General features: G+C 30.7%; 1 protein-coding gene and 1 long non-coding RNA gene across 5 annotated transcripts in view; both read right to left on the reverse strand.

The window, feature by feature from the left end:
* Nucleotides 1–17,827, reverse strand: part of LOC127723086 (apolipoprotein D-like) — a 205,469-nt gene that overhangs the window by 12,436 nt on the left and 175,206 nt on the right. Inside the window, exon 5 of one of the 4 annotated variants that reach the window (XM_052229525.1) lies at nucleotides 1,667–1,785. The exons of the other annotated variants lie outside the window; for them this stretch is intronic. Coding sequence (XP_052085485.1) covers nucleotides 1,667–1,785 — 119 coding nt within the window. The remainder of the gene's footprint in view (nucleotides 1–1,666; nucleotides 1,786–17,827) is intronic. 4 annotated transcript variants of the gene reach the window in all.
* LOC127723094 (uncharacterized) lies at nucleotides 5,635–11,846 on the reverse strand. Its single transcript, XR_007991853.1, has 3 exons — nucleotides 11,766–11,846; nucleotides 10,989–11,087; nucleotides 5,635–5,895 (listed from the first exon to the last, which is right to left on the reverse strand). It is a non-coding gene; the product is annotated as an uncharacterized LOC127723094 (long non-coding RNA).

Below are 17,827 nucleotides of genomic sequence, written 5' to 3' on the forward strand. Positions count from 1 at the left end.
ATACATTTATTTGGCAGATTCTGGCGCGTTATCCAATATCCATTTTTTTTCACTCCACAAAAATTGATATCCACGAAAATCACAGAATCCACAATAGTATATAAAAAACGCAGAAACTTATTAGTTGAACAACTGTATCACTAGCCTGTCAACACTGATGTTTTGAGTTCTAATCCCGCACGTGGCAGGTGTGCTCGACACTAATCTTAATTGACTAGGATTTTCCTACCGAAGGTAGGCCATTCTCTCCAGGCATTCTGTCTTCCTCTACCAATACAAGCTGACCGCCATGAAAGTTGTGTTAAAAAAACAATCAATCATTCAATAAAAATCAAATTTTCTAGCCTAAGGGAACCGATTCAAGCAATAAAAAGATAAAGCTTTATTGTCGATCAGCGTGAATTTATAAATGCTGACACCAAGACAGCTTACACGATTTTATTCCGACATCGGAGAAAACGCCTTGATTAATGCTCAAATATCGAATGCCTTGTAACCAGTAGCTACTTGATAATTTTAGACATTGTTAGTTTGATACAATTATGATACGCTGAACTGTTATATACAATTCGTCTGCAAAATATATTCAATTATGCTTCATTCATTTTTATAACAAAGTTTCCTTCAAAAATATACATGTTATTTACATGTTAGAAATCTATTTAACACGAAGTTAATATCGTATTATGTTAACACGAATGCGCAGGTTATTTTCATTAATCCGACAAAATATGTAAGTAAGATGTTTTTATCATTGATAACAACATATATTTCGCATTTAATATATCTGTTATTAAGTGCAACATAATATTTTACGAAAATAAGAAAATAAAATTGTAAAGGTACATTGTATTTTCAGTGCTTTGTCATAATGTCTTACTGAAGCCTAACGACATGAAACATACTACGACTTTAAAAATCATTTGCCAATTGAACTTTATGTAAGCAAAAAACATAGTTTAAAATCTATCTATCATGTATGTATGGTAACAAATGTCAGTTATCTGTAAGTAGTATCATTAACACACAATATGGACTATACGTCTATAAGACATTAAAATAAATAATAAAAAAAAAAAAAAAACAGAAGAAAAAAAAAAAAACAGAGAGATTTCTGTTGTTTAGCTTTGGTCCTCAACAATATACAAGTGTATATGCAAATTGTCATGGTCCTGTCTGATCATCTCCCAAATGAAAAAAAACATCATTAGTTCAACAGTGTTATGACGTACTTGTTATATTGTATTGGTGTACACATGGTGATATATCGTTATTTTATCTACAGTAAACAATTCGACAAGACATCAATATGCCTAAAGCAAATTACTAAAGTGGAGTAGGTAATTGTTTTTATGTCAATTTTGTCAAATATCTCCTATTATGATCACGATTGGTACATTCTAAGCTTTGATATGTTTAAGATGTGTGTGTGTTCTTGATACACTTAATTCTAGGAAACCCCTTTTGATGCACAACACGTTAACACATAGGAAGATACACATACCAAGCCGACATACCTGTTTATTTCTTTTAAATTCATGCCATCCCCTACATGTATTTTCTAATTGTATATCATTTGTTTTCTGATTGAAAACAAAATTACGGTTTTGAAGATTCTGTCACTTTTATTGTAATACCTTTATTATAATGACAAAATCGATCTTACCTTTTTCCAATTGACATGGGAAACAGTCTTCACATTTGGACATCCCCCGGGTCTTGTAACTTGTCCAGACGAAGATAATATGCAGAGCAAAACGCTCACCAATTGAAACAGAAACATCTCTAGATTAATCAAGGTCATATTACGAAGAAAACACTTACAAGTTGATATTCTTTTGTGTTTATATGTAATAGTTTTTACCTATAAACGAGTGTAAGTAACATCTTGTTCAATAATGTGATTAGTACTGTAAGAAGGGACGTAATATAATTGATCGATTGTTAACATGCTTTTTCAACTGTGACTTTAAAAGAAAATATACACCAGTATATGTACCTTTTACCGTCTATCTAAGTTCATAATCTAGAACCATATTAAGATTTATCTTTTATTTATAAAATGTTCATGTAATCGTGGTAATACTGTAAAATACTAATTTTTAATGAAAATAAACATGATAAAATTTAAACAATTTGTAGATAATGCACAAGTTGACACTACTGGTGGTGATATCTAAAGTTTATCTATGCAGCACTTGTAATATGAAATTTGGTAATGATAGCATATTTTGTTATTTTTTGTGAAATATATACACAACTTTTTAAACCTTTCTGTTATGTAATGCTTAACATATGGTGGAAATGGGAGAAGTTCAAAAATAGAAATCTGGAATAGTTACGTTTTTGAGAGATCCTATTTGAAATCGTTCCTATGTTTTCATAACACAAATATCGAGATATGATTGAAGCAGAGCTGCTCGTTTGAATGTTATCCTTAATGACATATCCTTAATGGCATATTTACTGGGATATATGGAATACAAACACTTATATATTTTTTTGACATACAATGAACAGTCGGGTACTTAGCGAATTCAATAATAATATGGAATGCCGTTATTAAAGTTGTATAAAAAAATCCATCATATTATGAGATTAAGAAATATTTCGGGTAATTTTATTCAAGCCATCAATTTGGAAAATTTTGAATTGCATATTAACGCACGCAAAAACAAATTTGATACGTCCGGAAAATAATTTGTCTAGACACTGATAATCAGTTTCGACAATTCGGACGTGCTATTGTTGTGATCATCTAATAATAATAGTCATCCGAAAACTGTCGTTATTTCCACCTAACAATAAATGATACATCACACCTGTTTATTTTTCATAAAGAATGATGTACAAGAAAGGCAACTCGTGTTGTCATTTTCAATTAAACTTGTTTTCGTTCATGAAATATAGAATTAATCTTTAGAAAATTTTAATGTTAGTGTCGTTATATGGCAGGTGTTATCACATAATCGTTTCTATGTATGTTGGCGTTTGTTTTTGTAGCAGTTTCAGTGTCTCTGTTGTTCCGTTTTGTTTCCTGTTTTAGCTGATGTGTTTCCCTCAGTTTTGGTTTGTGACTCGGATTTGTTTCAGTTAAATCAATTTATGACTATTGAACAGCGGTATACTACTATTATATAGATATAGGAAGATGTGGTATTAGTGCCAATGAGACCTTTATTTACAATTCATTATTCTGGTATTTAGTATCAGATCAACAACAATCTATAGTTTGTGTATGTCATACCAAAACATTTGTTTATGGCAAATATTGTAATTTAAAATTGAGAATGTATATGGGTAATGTGTCAAAGAGACAACAACCCGACCAAAGAGCAAAAAACAGCATGAAGCCACCAATAGGTCTTTAACACAGCGAGAAAATCCCGCACCCAGAGGCGGGCCTCAGCTGGCCCCTAAACAAAAATGTGAACTAGTTCAGTGAAAATGGACGTCACAATAAACTCCGAAACATATAATGAACTAAGATTAAAAAAAAACATACAATACCAACAAAGGCCAGAGGCTCCTGACTTGGGACAGACGCAAAAATGCGGCGGGGTAAAACATGTTTTGTGAGATCTCAACTTACTGAACACATATCGTAGGTCTGAGTACATAATTATTTCTAAGTGTATTTCTGTAAGACAATAAATTCAAATCTTAAAAATCACACATATTTCATCTAAACGCATTTTTACAGCGTAATGTCCTTCTTTTGAGTCAATGTGTCTATTTAGTTTATCCAAATTGTTTTATTTAATCAGGAACAATTTCGAGCTTGTTTAATTGTTAAGACATATGTCAATTCATTCAATATTGGATCAAGATGTATTATTGCATTGTCCTTTAAGTTTCGCTGTCTACACATATAGGCCCTTGTTGTGAATAATGTATAACATGCAATTTTTCTCATTGATCTTTCAAATTTATTTCTTAATAATGTTATTCATAAAGTGGTAAGAAGGGGGGAAAAATTACAGGCAAAACAATTTCGATTAGGAATTTTAAGGCAAAATACTTATTTTGTCCACTTGAAAAAGGAACACAACTAGTTTGGTGAAGCTGTCAAACTGAATTATTGACCCCCTTAGCATCAAATTGTAAATAAGGTAAGTTAACGCTGGAAGAATTTTCTATACTTTTGATATAATTTGACACAAAAGAAGGACATTACGCTGTAAAAATGTGTTTTAGATGGAGCATGTATGATTTTTAAGATTTGTATTTTTTGTCTAAAAGAAATACACTGAGATATAAATATGTACTCGGGCCCAAGAGATGCATTCAGTAAATGTAGATTCTGTACTTTCCTGAATGGTTGCTGGTATCAATTCGTCAAAATGAATTAATGTACAGAATTTACATCTCTATGAAATGTGAGGGGCTTTGCACATAAAAGTTGAGTTCAATCATAAACATTTTAATAAATCTGTAAAACAAGCACCTAACAATGATAAGGATACTTGTGTCATTTCATATATTTAAAAGCACTTTTATTTTCTTCTGAAGTATAGTAAGTGCTTCAAATACATCCCTTATATCAGACTAAAATTATATGCAAGTTTCAACTGAAACGTGAACAATCTGTGCATCAGACCATACTGTCTGCCAAAATGTATTGAATTCAAGAATCCTATTGCATTCAGATATCTTGTTTCATAACATCGTAGCACAGAAATGAGCAGAAAAAAACCCATCATATTTCTATTTCTTATATAGCTTCTGTATGTAATTTATATTTAAATATGTGTTACGGACTATTGACTTTAAATAGTTTCCAGTCTAACAAGGCCTTAGACCATACTATACTCATGTAGTATGTATTTGTAACTTTATTTTCATTTAAGGTACATTAGATATATATGAAAGATTTATTTTGTACCAAAATAATTTTAAAATTGTTCAATTGTAGGAAAACAAAAACATGTTCATATAAGACCCCCCCCCCGCCTTTTCTTAGGCGCATGCTCATATAAATTTTACTTTTAAACCAATGTAATGAATCTGATACACCAAACGAGCGTTCAGTTAATTTTAATACATGATTCATTATATAAAAGTGCATTTCAAAAGCAATTTTTTTCAAAATCTAAATAACTAAATATCTAAATATCTTAAAAGTTGAAATTATTTGATTTGAACTGTCAAAATGAACACCAAAAGTTCTAAATTAAAATGGTCATATTGTCTTTAATATATATCATATTGTCATGAAACTCTGCCAACTGTCTTATCGTTCCTTTATGCTATGAAATTAAAGGTCAAATTCACACCTATAGGTTAGATGATCTAAAGTGATTATTCGTTCAGGACATGGAATTGTTGTTATTTCAATCAAGTAAATGTTGCACACTGACCGACTTAAATCTTAATTGAAATGCAATAATTATAAAATTAGAAGATGTCATATAACTGCCAATGAGACAACCCTCAACAAGAGACCAAATGACATAGACGTGAACATTTATAGGTCACCGTACGGCCTTCAACAATAAGCAAAACCCATATCGTAAAGTCAGCTTGAAAGACCCCAAAAGGACAGGTGTTTTCCATTTGTTTGATACGTTTTAGCTTTTCATTTATAAGTTTTCCTCGTAGTTTTTTTTTTTTACTTTTTTTTAACTCAACACTGAATAAGACATCTAGATAGTATCATAATGCAACTCATAAAACAAAGACATACACTGTATATGTCTAATTCAAAATATTTGTTTATTATAGAAGTCTACTAAAATACATTTGTGAGCCTCTATTGTAGATTTGGGCAATTGCGATGGTCAACGAACACAAACTTATCTGGATCTACGCCGTTACTTCCTAGAAGACAATATACATTATCTAGCTCAGATCTCTCCAATGGCTCTGGTGTACGTGAGAAAATAAATGCGGTCTCTACAATTACAGTTAGACAGATTACATTAAACGTTTGTAGTGGTTTATTGTATCAAGAATATAATCGCATGTTAAAATGATTTAAAAAAAAAGAACATTTTATTTACTACACGTGTGTTTGTTTTATATGTTTATTGTCGTTGTACTAAAAAAAAAATAAAATTGAAAAGTTGTAGCTAACTTTTTTATATTTTGACATTGTGTTTAAGATAATGTGCATGTATTATTTCCTTGTTCAAGTCAGTGGTTATCCTGTTGGTACCTCCTCTTGAGGGTTTATTGTTGTATTTTTAGTTTGAAGAAATACAGCGTGGATACATGAAGTTAATGGATCTGTATACTCATGAACATGTTAGAATGGTGTTACCTCAATTTTTAGCGCCAGTATCAAGAAAAGCTATCTCAACCGTGCGTCGATCATTGTAGGTTGTCACTGTTTTATGATTCATGTTATCCCTTCTATCAATTACTTAACAATTTCACTCTATATGATGCTTTGACAGTAAGAAATTCGCTAACGAATCAAAAATATCATGCGTACAAGATGGCCGCTGAGCTGATAATACTGTGAAAAGTCAGCTCCCAATTTTTGCAATATTGTGAGCAGTTTAAATGTTTGAAATGGATTAATTTTATGGCCAAGAAGAAGTTTTTGAAGTGATACATCCATTGATATGCTTTTTGTGTGATATATTTCAAGAATATATGAAATATTAGACATATTAGACTTTTTCAAGGATTTTATTGTGTAAAATTGAATGATTGGATTTATCTACAATAGACTTGTATAATTATATTGTGTGCACTATGCCTGGAGGTAGTAACCCTTCAAATAGACTTTCAAGTCAATCAGCAGATCAACAGAAACAAGTAAAAACTGTTCAGTCTTTATTAACAGCTAAAAAAGATAAAGATAAAAATAAACAACTCCCTAAGAGAACTCGCTCAGATGTGTCAACAGATTCTAATACTAGTATGGATTTATCAGGGATAATTAATTTTCAAAAAGACCCTGATCAAATCAAGTTAAGCCTCAGGGATATTACAACAAAAGATGATCTGAATGAAGTAACAAAAGACCTTGTCAAAACAGCTGACCTTGAGAATATGGTTACTGGTATTGTGAAAAATCGTTTTAGTAAATTTGAATCCACTTTAGATAAAAAGATGAATGAAAGATTGAATAAAATCCAAACAGAAATGCAAGAAAAAGTGGAGGCCTTATCAATTGAAAATGAACATTTGAGAAGGAAGATAGACCAAAATGAAGCCAAAACATTATCGATTAGAAAAGAACTGTCTGAAACAACAGAAATTGCTAAAGTAACAAATATAAGCAGTAACTATAACGAACAATACTCCAGAAAGAATAACATAAAGGTATATAATTTTCCATGGAAAGAGTTGCAAGATCTCCGTCAAGAGTTTATACAAATGGTAAAGTCGGACTTAAACATAACACTGCATGACCGATATATTGTAGCCATTCATCGTTTACCTGCACAGCGAGAACCAAGACCATTAATCGTAAGATGTTTTAATACTGACATAAAGAGGAGTATAATGAGAAAAAGAAAAGAACTAAGAAATAAAGTAAAATTTGTAGATGATGTTACCATCAGAAATATGGCCCTTATAAAAAGACTAGAGGATAGTGGAAAGTTTGATCAGGTGTGGTATTTCAACTGTGGCATGTATGGCAGAACTGATAATGGTCTCCAAATGAAGTATGGGTTGTATGATGACATCAACAAAAGACTGAGAGAAGAGAAGTAACTCTGACATTTTGGAGGTTAAGAAATATACATGTACTTTGTAGATTCAGATTACTCAATACTGAAAGAAGGGAGATAATTCTAGTTACCTTTTAAAAAAAACCAAATATTACTTAAAGCTTGTATATTATTTTGAAATTGTTCTGATCTGACTATATGTTATTTCAAACAAAATAAGATTTATTAAGATAGTTGAGTGAATATTTAACTAAACAGAGAAAAAAGTTGCAAAAATTTAAACTGCATCATTACATTGTATGCAGAAAACAGTAAGAATGCTTGTTGTCCTGATACTGTTTATAATTTTTTATCTAATCACTTTTTCAAATTATTGTTCTTCCTTTTTTGATTTTTTGGTTAAAACAAGATACTTTCTCAGTACAAATAACCCATCTGATGAATATTGCTTTTATTTTATTGTATTCTTTTTGGAATTCACACAAAATTATACTCATAATTGAATGGGCTCTTTAAAGATATTATCAGTTAACTGTCAAGGTCTAGGTGACATAGAAAAGAGAAGAGATGTATTTAATTTTCCTAAGTCTAAAAAATGCAACATCTTTTGTATTCAAGATACACATTTCACAAATGAAAGTGAAATGAATATCAAGACCATGTGGGGCTATGATTGTTATTTTTCAACTTTCTCGTCAAACTCTAGAGGAGTTGCTGTAATGTTCAATAATAATTTTGAATTTAGGGTATTAAAAGAGAAGAAAGATGTAAATGGTAATTATCTAGCATTAAATATTGTTATAGACAAGGAGAGAGTAACACTTCTATCATTGTATGGTCCTAATTCAGATAATCCTAATTTTTACCATCTTATTATGTGTATTATAGAAGATTTTGGAAATGAAAACTTTATAATATGTGGTGATTTTAATCTTGTATTGTATCCCCATATAGACTATTGTAACTGTATACATTAATAACCCTAATGCTAGAGATAAAATTTTAGAAATCATAGATCAATGGAGCTTTATAGATCCTTTTAGGGAACTTTTCCCAGACTCGCGTAGATATACATGGAGAAAAAGAAGCCCTTTAAACAAGCTAGGTTGGATTTTTTTCTTTTTACAGATAACATGTTAACAAATTTACTAAATTGTAAAATTGAACCTAGCTGTCGCTCGGATCATTCTTTTGTAATTTTAGAGCTACAATTCAACCCATTTATAAGAGGTAAAGGACTGTGGAAATTCAATAATTCCTTATCATATAATCAAGAATATGTAAATATTGTAAAAGAAAAAATAATTGATGTCAAGAAACAATATTGTGCACATGTTTATGATTTGGAACATATTGATGACATTTATGATGAAAATTTACAACTTACTATAAACAAGCAATTATTTCTTGAGACTTTATTGATGGAAATCAGGGGAAAGACGATTTCGTACGCAAGTTTTAAGAAAAAAGAAAATGATAAAAAGGTTCTTAATTTACAAAGGGTAATTGATTCATTAGATGCAAATTTGAAGGAAGAATTAATAAATCAATTAAAAAAAAAAAACAAGAACTGGAGGATATAAGGAAAGAAAAGATGAAGGGTAAATTAATACGTTCAAGGGTCAAATGGATTGAAGAAGGGGAAAAGCCAACTAAATATTTTTGTGGTCTTGAGTCAAAAAATTGTACTAGTAAAATTATACCAAAAGTTGAAACAGAAGATGGAAGGATTATAATAAAGCAATATGATATTTTAAAAGAAACAAAAGTATTTTATAAAACACTTTATAAAAATAGGGATTGTAGTTTAAATGGCTGTAAAATTGAACAGTTAGAAAATGATTAAAAAATTTAAAATTTGAAAAAATGATAGAGGATGAAAAAAATAATTTAGAAGGGGAAATAACTATAGCTGAGGCAGGTTTAACATTACAAAAAATGAAAAATAATAAATCTCCTGCATCTGACGGTTTTTCGACTGAGTTTTTCAAATTTGTTTGGAAAGATTTAAAATATTTTATTATAGAATCTCTAAATTATGGATTTCACATTGGATCATTATCAGTCACTCAAAAACAAGGCATTATCACATGTTTGCCAAAGGATAATAAGCCACGGCATTTTCTGAAGAACTGGCGCCCCATTTCATTATTAAATACAGTTTATAAAATTGGGTCAAGGGTGATTGCAAGTAGATTTAAAAAAAAATTAGATAAACTTATTAATTTAGATCAAACTGGTTTCATAAGTTGGCGTTATATGGGAGATAATATCCGACTTATATATGATATTTTGCAGTATACTGAAGAAAAAGATATCCCTGGTTTATTACTGTTGATAGACTTTGAAAAAGCTTTTGATACAGTATCCTGGGATTTTCTTTTAGCAGTTCTGACTTTTTTCAATTTTGGAATTCGATAATCAATTGGATAAAAGTATTTTACAATTAATAGCTCTGCAGTCATTCAGGGTGGAAATTTATCAGCGTTCTTTGGTATTGGACGAGGCTGTAGACAGCGGGACCACTATCACCGTACCTTTTCATATTATGTGCAGAGATGTTGGCAATAAAGGTAAGAGGTAATACGAAAATACAGGGTATGGAAATTTCTCAAGTTGAACATAAACTATCTCAGCTTACAGATGACACTTCACTGATTTTGGATGGAAGTGAAGAATCTATGGAAGAAGCTTTATTAGAGCTTGATTGGTATGCAAAACTTTCTGGACTAAGGATAAATTTTACAAAAACTCAAGTGGTATGGATTGGAAGTAAAAAAATACAGTAGAGAAATGTTATGCCAGAACAGAAATTTATCATAGGGGTCAACTTCTTTTCGGCTGTTAGGGGTAAACTTCGATATTGATCTTGAAAAATTTTTAAACTTAAATTATACTGATAGGTTTCTTCAGATAAAAATATCATGCGCCCGAAGCACGTATTTATCTTCACCAAGAACGCTCAAACCAAATCATTTGAAAGCAAAGGAGCTATCAACAATTATGTTTTGTTGGTTTTACTCTGACTTAAAATGACTGCAGTATGTCAGCCTCAAAAAACAATATGGCATGCATATGTTGGCGTGGAATAGGCGAAAAAAGGGGGACGGGTATTGAGCCAATAATAATTTGTATGGGCAAACAAAACACATTTTAATACATCATAGGACATCCGTTTTAGTCTCATCTCCACACTGTTGTCTACTCTAAACCTGTTCAAAAGCTTCCGAAAGTCACCACTATGTGTAAGTAATTTCTTTGTATCGGAAGTTGTTGTACTTATCCTTCAATAATATCAATTCCCTCTAACTTCGAATTATCTTACGATACTGGTTATTATATTTATCGCTATTTACGAACCTAAACTATCTTGCCGTCCTTTACCATCTTCACAACCATAGAGCAAATGAAAGTTGTCGTATTGTACCGCCATTAGAGAATATTGATACTGCGGAACAGCTGAAACATAAGATGCAATGTCCAGTTGGTAAATCTATTTTAGATGATTGTTTTCAAAGATATACTTTTAAGAAACCGTAACAAGATTGTAAGCAATTAAAACATCATTCAGAGTTGGCACGAATTCGCATTGTAAATGATTTTAGTCTTAGACGATCATTTTGGATCTTAATAACATGTGCAAAGTCTGAACTGTAAGTTATCAAGTCATGTTTACTTTTTCAGTCAATTCACAATCATATCGACTGCGTTTAATTCAGTATTGTTTAGACAATTCGCTTCCAATTAATACAGAACTGTTCAGTAGATTTTCAGACAATTTGATATATTGATAATGTGTGAAGGTAATCAACTAAAACCGAACAGTCTGAACCTAGACTGAATAGATCGCGATTGACTGCAAGCGAATTGTCTTAACAGTACTGAATTTAGCATAGTGAACAAGTCTGAAAATTGACTGAAAGACTGAAATAATGTTATAATTTAAGAACTGTTTAAATCCAAATGACCAGATCAAAGTTGGTCTACTAGTGTCGTTTTCTCTTTGGTGTTCAGAGTAAAGTAGGCATAACAATTTCTTAATATTCTTCAAGTAAATGATGACATCGTATCATTATTCCGTAATTGAAACTAGTAACAAGAACAGAAATAAAGTATCAACATTATGTTTCAACTCACAGTCAAGAGTTCCGTCAAACGAGGCCATTCCTGGATTTTCTGCATCAGGTATAATTCTACCAACAAACATATCTTGAAAGAATTGACTAGTACTGTGTGTCATTAAATTCATAAAATATGATTCAATATTGAACAAAAAATTATTTTAAGATAACAAGAAATTAGTTTACTCATAGAAGTTATACAATTGTGTAAGAAATTGCTTTAAAGACTAGAGCGCAACAATTATCTGTATGATACACATAATTTATTTACAAGACAGACCGCCATATAGAAATGAAAAAAAAAAAAACTCATAAAAAATACCAGAATTATAATGATGTACGCCAGACACGCTTTTCATAAACTGAAGACTCATCAGTGACTCTCGAATAAAATCTAATAAAAAATAGCAAAACATAGTACAAAGTTGAGGATCTCTGAGGGCAAAAAATGCCGAAAGATTTCGCCAAAATTAATACCACTCAGATTAAACTACCACTAGGAAACAATGACTGGAAATCAACATGTTCAAATTACATACTAAAATTGGACCCGACCCATGTGAATGGATTTTTCAAATCATTAAAGAGAATCCTTCCATTTCTGGATATAGTTTATTTTGCATGAGAACAATTCTAGTTATGAAAAACATGAATATAAAATGAACTATTTTTACAGTATATACAATGTCATTGTACAATATCAGTTCAAGCTCAGTATGAAGCTTTTTAATGAAGATAATTATAAGAACATACAAAACTGAAATACCATTTCAGAGCACATGGAGCAATAGCTGTGTATTCCTTTTTCATATAATATTTAAAAGTTAGCATGGGTTTGCTCAATATTAAAGGCCTTCCGGTGACCTATAGTTGTTAACTTCAACGTCAATTGATCTCTGGTTGAGAGTTGTCTCACGGGATCAGTGTATTATGCTGTTTTATGCAATAATACTTTAAGTTTTCATAGCTTTCTCTGTGTGTGCATTCAATTTTACACATTGGTCCGTCAATTCTATATCTTCACGTGATAGTTTACTTACAATGTGTTTAGCCAGGAAGCAAACACACTTATAGTACCATCATTGTTTACTTCTTTTATATCTGATAAACAGGTCTGATTCTGTAACCGTGGATCTCTTTCTGGGAACTCACTTATTCTGTACCATCGACCTTCCATCTTGTATACAAAAAAAAATCAATGACAGTACAATATATCTCCTATCTTCTATGCAAGGTGTTAAAACTGGTATTTAATCACCCTTAATTGATTATGATAAACATGATGTTCACAACAGTTTAGAGCAGATTCAAAGGTTTGAAGTACAAGATTTCCGGGTTTAACAGGTATTTTGTAAAAATTTGCTATTTTGCATACAAGTTCTGTTCAAATGCACTCCACGATATCAGCTTTGTTTCTGTAATGATTTGACAGTGTCTGTAATGTAACTGAATATTCTCAGTAGACTTGTCATGCTTCTTTCAACCTGTTTAGTTTTACTTATAGACATATATTATACTTACGGATTTTATTTCGAATTGAGTTTTATTAGAGATATTGCCTCTGGGTGCTGAAGCTACCTTTTATTCATTCAGGAATGACTAAAAATGCACACTTTTGTTTAGAAAGTCACACAGAAGAAGCCCGTTTAACAATACGGGGAAGAACAGAACTAATGTCCCCAATATTGACCTCAATTAGAGGAACATAACTATAAAAGGAAGTAAAAATAACCTGTAGGCGCTGTTAACGAACATGATGCGTTTTAAGTAATTAAATGTGCATAAACTTTTATCCATTAAGTTCTTAAAGTAAACGTCCTGAAAAGTTATGATGACAGATGATTTAGGTATCGGAATAATGAATATTCAATGACGAAATTTGGGATTTACAAACGCATTTATTTATAAAGTGCACACATATTAGAGTGGTGCTGAGTAACATTTAACAACCTATATGAACACAAATTATGTACTTAGTTTACAAACAGTTCTTTGTTTTTGTTCGTAAAATTCTATATAAAATTGCAATGAAATTAGTTTAAAATTTATTTAAATGGAAACTTGTACTTTATGTTTTGAATTTGTCTTTGAAGTTCGACAGTTCAAAGAAGCATGTCATTACAACTCATAACAGTCGAGGAATAACAGTTTAAGAAGTAGATTACCAAACGACATTTGATACGGTGATTTAAATGGATTTATTATGAAAACTATATAGAGCAGAACATTTTGAATTTCAAATCCATTATAAACTTGTTAAACAGTTCATGAAGGAAAAGAGGAAATGTAATTATTACCTTAAAAAAAATAAAAATAAAAATAAAAATAAAAAACGTAAAACGTTAATTTTTTTCCAGATAAATAAAGGCTTGTATACCGCTGTTCAATAGTCATAAATTGATTTAACTAAACGCCAACATACATAGAAACGGAAATTTTTGATAACAACTGCCATATTTCTAACTTGGTACAGGACATTTTAAGAAAACAATTGGTGAGTTGAACCTGGTTTTATGGCTAGCCAAACCTCCCGCTTATATGGTAATGTTGAAATACCGCTAAAATGACAACATTACGTGAAAGGAATAGATTACAACTAAACGCAAGAACACTCAGGACAGAGACATACATAAATAAATAATATAATTGAGGTTATATAATATTGCAATACAACTGAGCGTTTTGTTGAAAATGAAATCTAATTGATCAAACGTTGCACATAATAACAGATCTTCAAAATATTTCTTGTCGTTACTAGTTTGGGAATATCAGTTTGAGAATGATTATAGATTTATAAGAATACCCATTTTATGACAGAATAAAATATTAGAAAATGTGATGTACAATGCACCTATGTAAAAAATAGGAAGAACAAGATGTTTTACTAAACTTGTTATGTTTATTTTTTATTTTGAACGGCGTTTGTATCACAATGACATGACCTCCATCAGACTGGAAATGTCATATAGGGTCACATATACTATTTGTTAATTTTGAAATGGTTTTATCATGTCTTCTTATTACTTAACCTATTTTCAATGTTTGTCTTTGATCACATAAAAAAAGTCTTGAATGTTTTACGACATTGTCTACAGTGTATTAGTCGTTTTAATCAGCGATATTCTTTACAAAATAACTAAAAACGAATACTTTAGAAAATAAACGTTACATAAATTATACAGTCATACAGATACATTTTTTTCAACCTTAAATACCTGTATTTCATCTAAAATATCTGACAAGTATATCACTTGATAAGTATCAAGTGTCTAGTCGGAGTTTATTTGGTTCGCTAATTGTAGATCACACTTTGACTTGGTTAAAATACATAAACACTATTATATTATACGTACGTCTATTGACAGGGTTATTGATTTTTTTGAAACACGGATTTAAAAAAATGATATAATTTGCAAATGGTACTTCGACCTTTTTTTTATTTACTTTCTGGAATACTTTTGACAACATTTGAATATTCCTTTGGTATTTGTTGGCTTTCTTTCAAAATGCATTAATAATTATGATTACGATTTCCCTAAAAGGTTTGACTAAATGCATATTAAATGTAACGACAGGAAATTAAAAGGATTACTATCATATGCATATGATGCCTTACAACTATTATAATTATCACCAAAGTTTGTAGATTTTCTAGTATTTTAATTGTTAGCAGACACAACCACTAAAATAAATATGGTCACCTTGCTTTATATGTAAAATGCTTCAATTTCAAGTTTGTATAGTCCCTTCGATATTTTGCATTCGAGCATCACTGATAAGTCTTTTGAATATGAAACGCGCGTTTTGTGTACACAATTTAAATTCTGGTATCTATGACGCGTATATTGGCTTAAGATCACATACAGTGATAGTCAGTTAATGTCCTATTTTAACTACTCTTGTTGTGGTGAACACATCAACATGCCTTTAATTGAACATAAGAGCGTAGTGATTCCTGTAACCTAAGATTTATCAAATCATGTACTTATGACTTGAGATACGACGAGAAATGACCCGTTTTTAAAATTTCCTGCAAAATTTTTATCATTCAAAATTATCTGTCAAAACAGTGACACCTGAGTGATCACCAGTCATTCAACTTTTGTTTGATCACTAAAGTATTCAACATATTTCAAAACATATATTTATTTATAGCAACTATTTTGTTCTAAATATGTACTATATCTGGTATGTTCTTTTTTACCGTTCTTTAATAAGTGGTGTTACACCTAAACAATTCTTTTTTAAACAATATAAGTCCTACCTTATTCCAATTGACATACGAAACAGTTTTCACTGATGGACAATTCACTGAGTCTTGAAATCTGTCCATAAGCAGAGCTTACGTAAAGCAAAACGATAACAAATCGGAAGACACACATCTCAAGTATTTTAAACAGTTACTGGTTGAATAACACAAGGTGAGTCGACGTTATGTTGAAATGATAATCATACAGCGTGAAAAATATATATTACAAAATTATGAGACCTATAAATGTTTTCTTATGAAAAATTTGACGAAGTTATTAATGTAGTGATTAAGTATTATTGCACTGTGATGAGATAGATGTGAATCTAGTCAAACATCTGACTTAAACGAGATATATCTCTATAAAGGACTTTTTTTATTTTTAAATTAAAAAACATAATGTTTATGTTTTTGCTTGTTTGTAAGTGTTTAACTCTACTTTCAGCTACAATAGCTGAATCAAGGAGACCAATCTGTATTGGTGGAGTAAATTCAGGAATGAATCATCGACCGTCTGCAGGAAACACTCTCATTGTCCCTTAAAATAGGATTTAAAGAAACCTTGCCACAACGTTAGAACTGACAGAATCCTTATAACTGTAGATGAACAAATAAGAACACTAGCCTTCAGCTATTGAAGCTATGAAAAAAAGTTAATTGGATAAGAAAAAAATGACGATTTACACTGTAGGCTCTGTTAGGAACCTATACTGTCTGTTTTAGTTGCTCGCCCAATTTTGCCAATATAACATAATTATAAAACACTGTCATACAGGTAGGAGGTTGAGCTAGATATAAAACAAGGTGTTACCCACCAGTGTCTTAGAAAAATACATATATCAAGTCAGGAAGATAACAGTTGTATTCCATTTGTTCCGATGTTTGACAAAGTCTTATGTTTGATTAAGTCAGTTTTAAGGATTTCTCTATTTTTAATTTACCTTGTAGTTCTGTATTTTTGTAACTAGTATTTTACTAAACAAATAAATAATTTATTCACAGGAAATTGATGATCTACAATATGATTTTCGTGGATTCACCTAAACCAAAAAAATACTGATAGCTTTCAAAAAGAAGTAATGAGTTTTGAAAGTGATGCAGAACACCAAAAAAAGTTAACAATAAACACAGACAATAATACGGAGGAACTATGTCGATTTTTGTAAATATACATCGAAATAGAAGTAGTGGAAATTTAACTGAAAACATTACAGAAGAGCTTTTTGAAGAAGAACAAAAGGCACATGATGCCGTTTTTTCTGGAAAAAAGTTATATACAATTTTCAGCTTGAGAGTAACTGCCATTCAGCTCGAAGTTGAAGAAAGATATATTCATGTTTTAAATGTTGTGAATGGAACTTTAACTTATAAGTGATGCTGTGATTTAAAAAAAAAACTATATCTGAAATAACATCAAGATTAAAATGAAACAAATCTTCTTCTAATAGCAATATTAGAAGAAAAAATGTTCCCTATAATGCTTTAAAATACAATGATATAAACCTGGTTGTTCGTTTCCTTGATGGTTTCAATATCAACGACAAAAAGACGAAGAAATGATAAGGGATCCATATTCTTGTTGTTATTTGAAACTCTCACAACAAACTGCTCAGAGTATAGTACTTAACTGTACTTAACTATGCTTAACTGTACTTAACTGTACTTAACTCTACTCAATTTAAGTCTCGACTTTTCTTAATAAGTTTTATCTAGTACTTGATAATCTTATAGTCTGAAATTGTCTTGACAAATGCTCGACCAGTCTCGACTCAACATCGACCTGTCTCGTCCAGTCTTGACTCAGTTTCGACCAGTCTCAACCTGTCTCG

The sequence above is a fragment of the Mytilus californianus genome, unplaced genomic scaffold (genome assembly GCF_021869535.1).
Source record: "Mytilus californianus isolate M0D057914Y unplaced genomic scaffold, xbMytCali1.0.p SCAF_13, whole genome shotgun sequence".
Classification (NCBI taxonomy): Eukaryota; Metazoa; Mollusca; class Bivalvia; order Mytilida; family Mytilidae; genus Mytilus; species Mytilus californianus.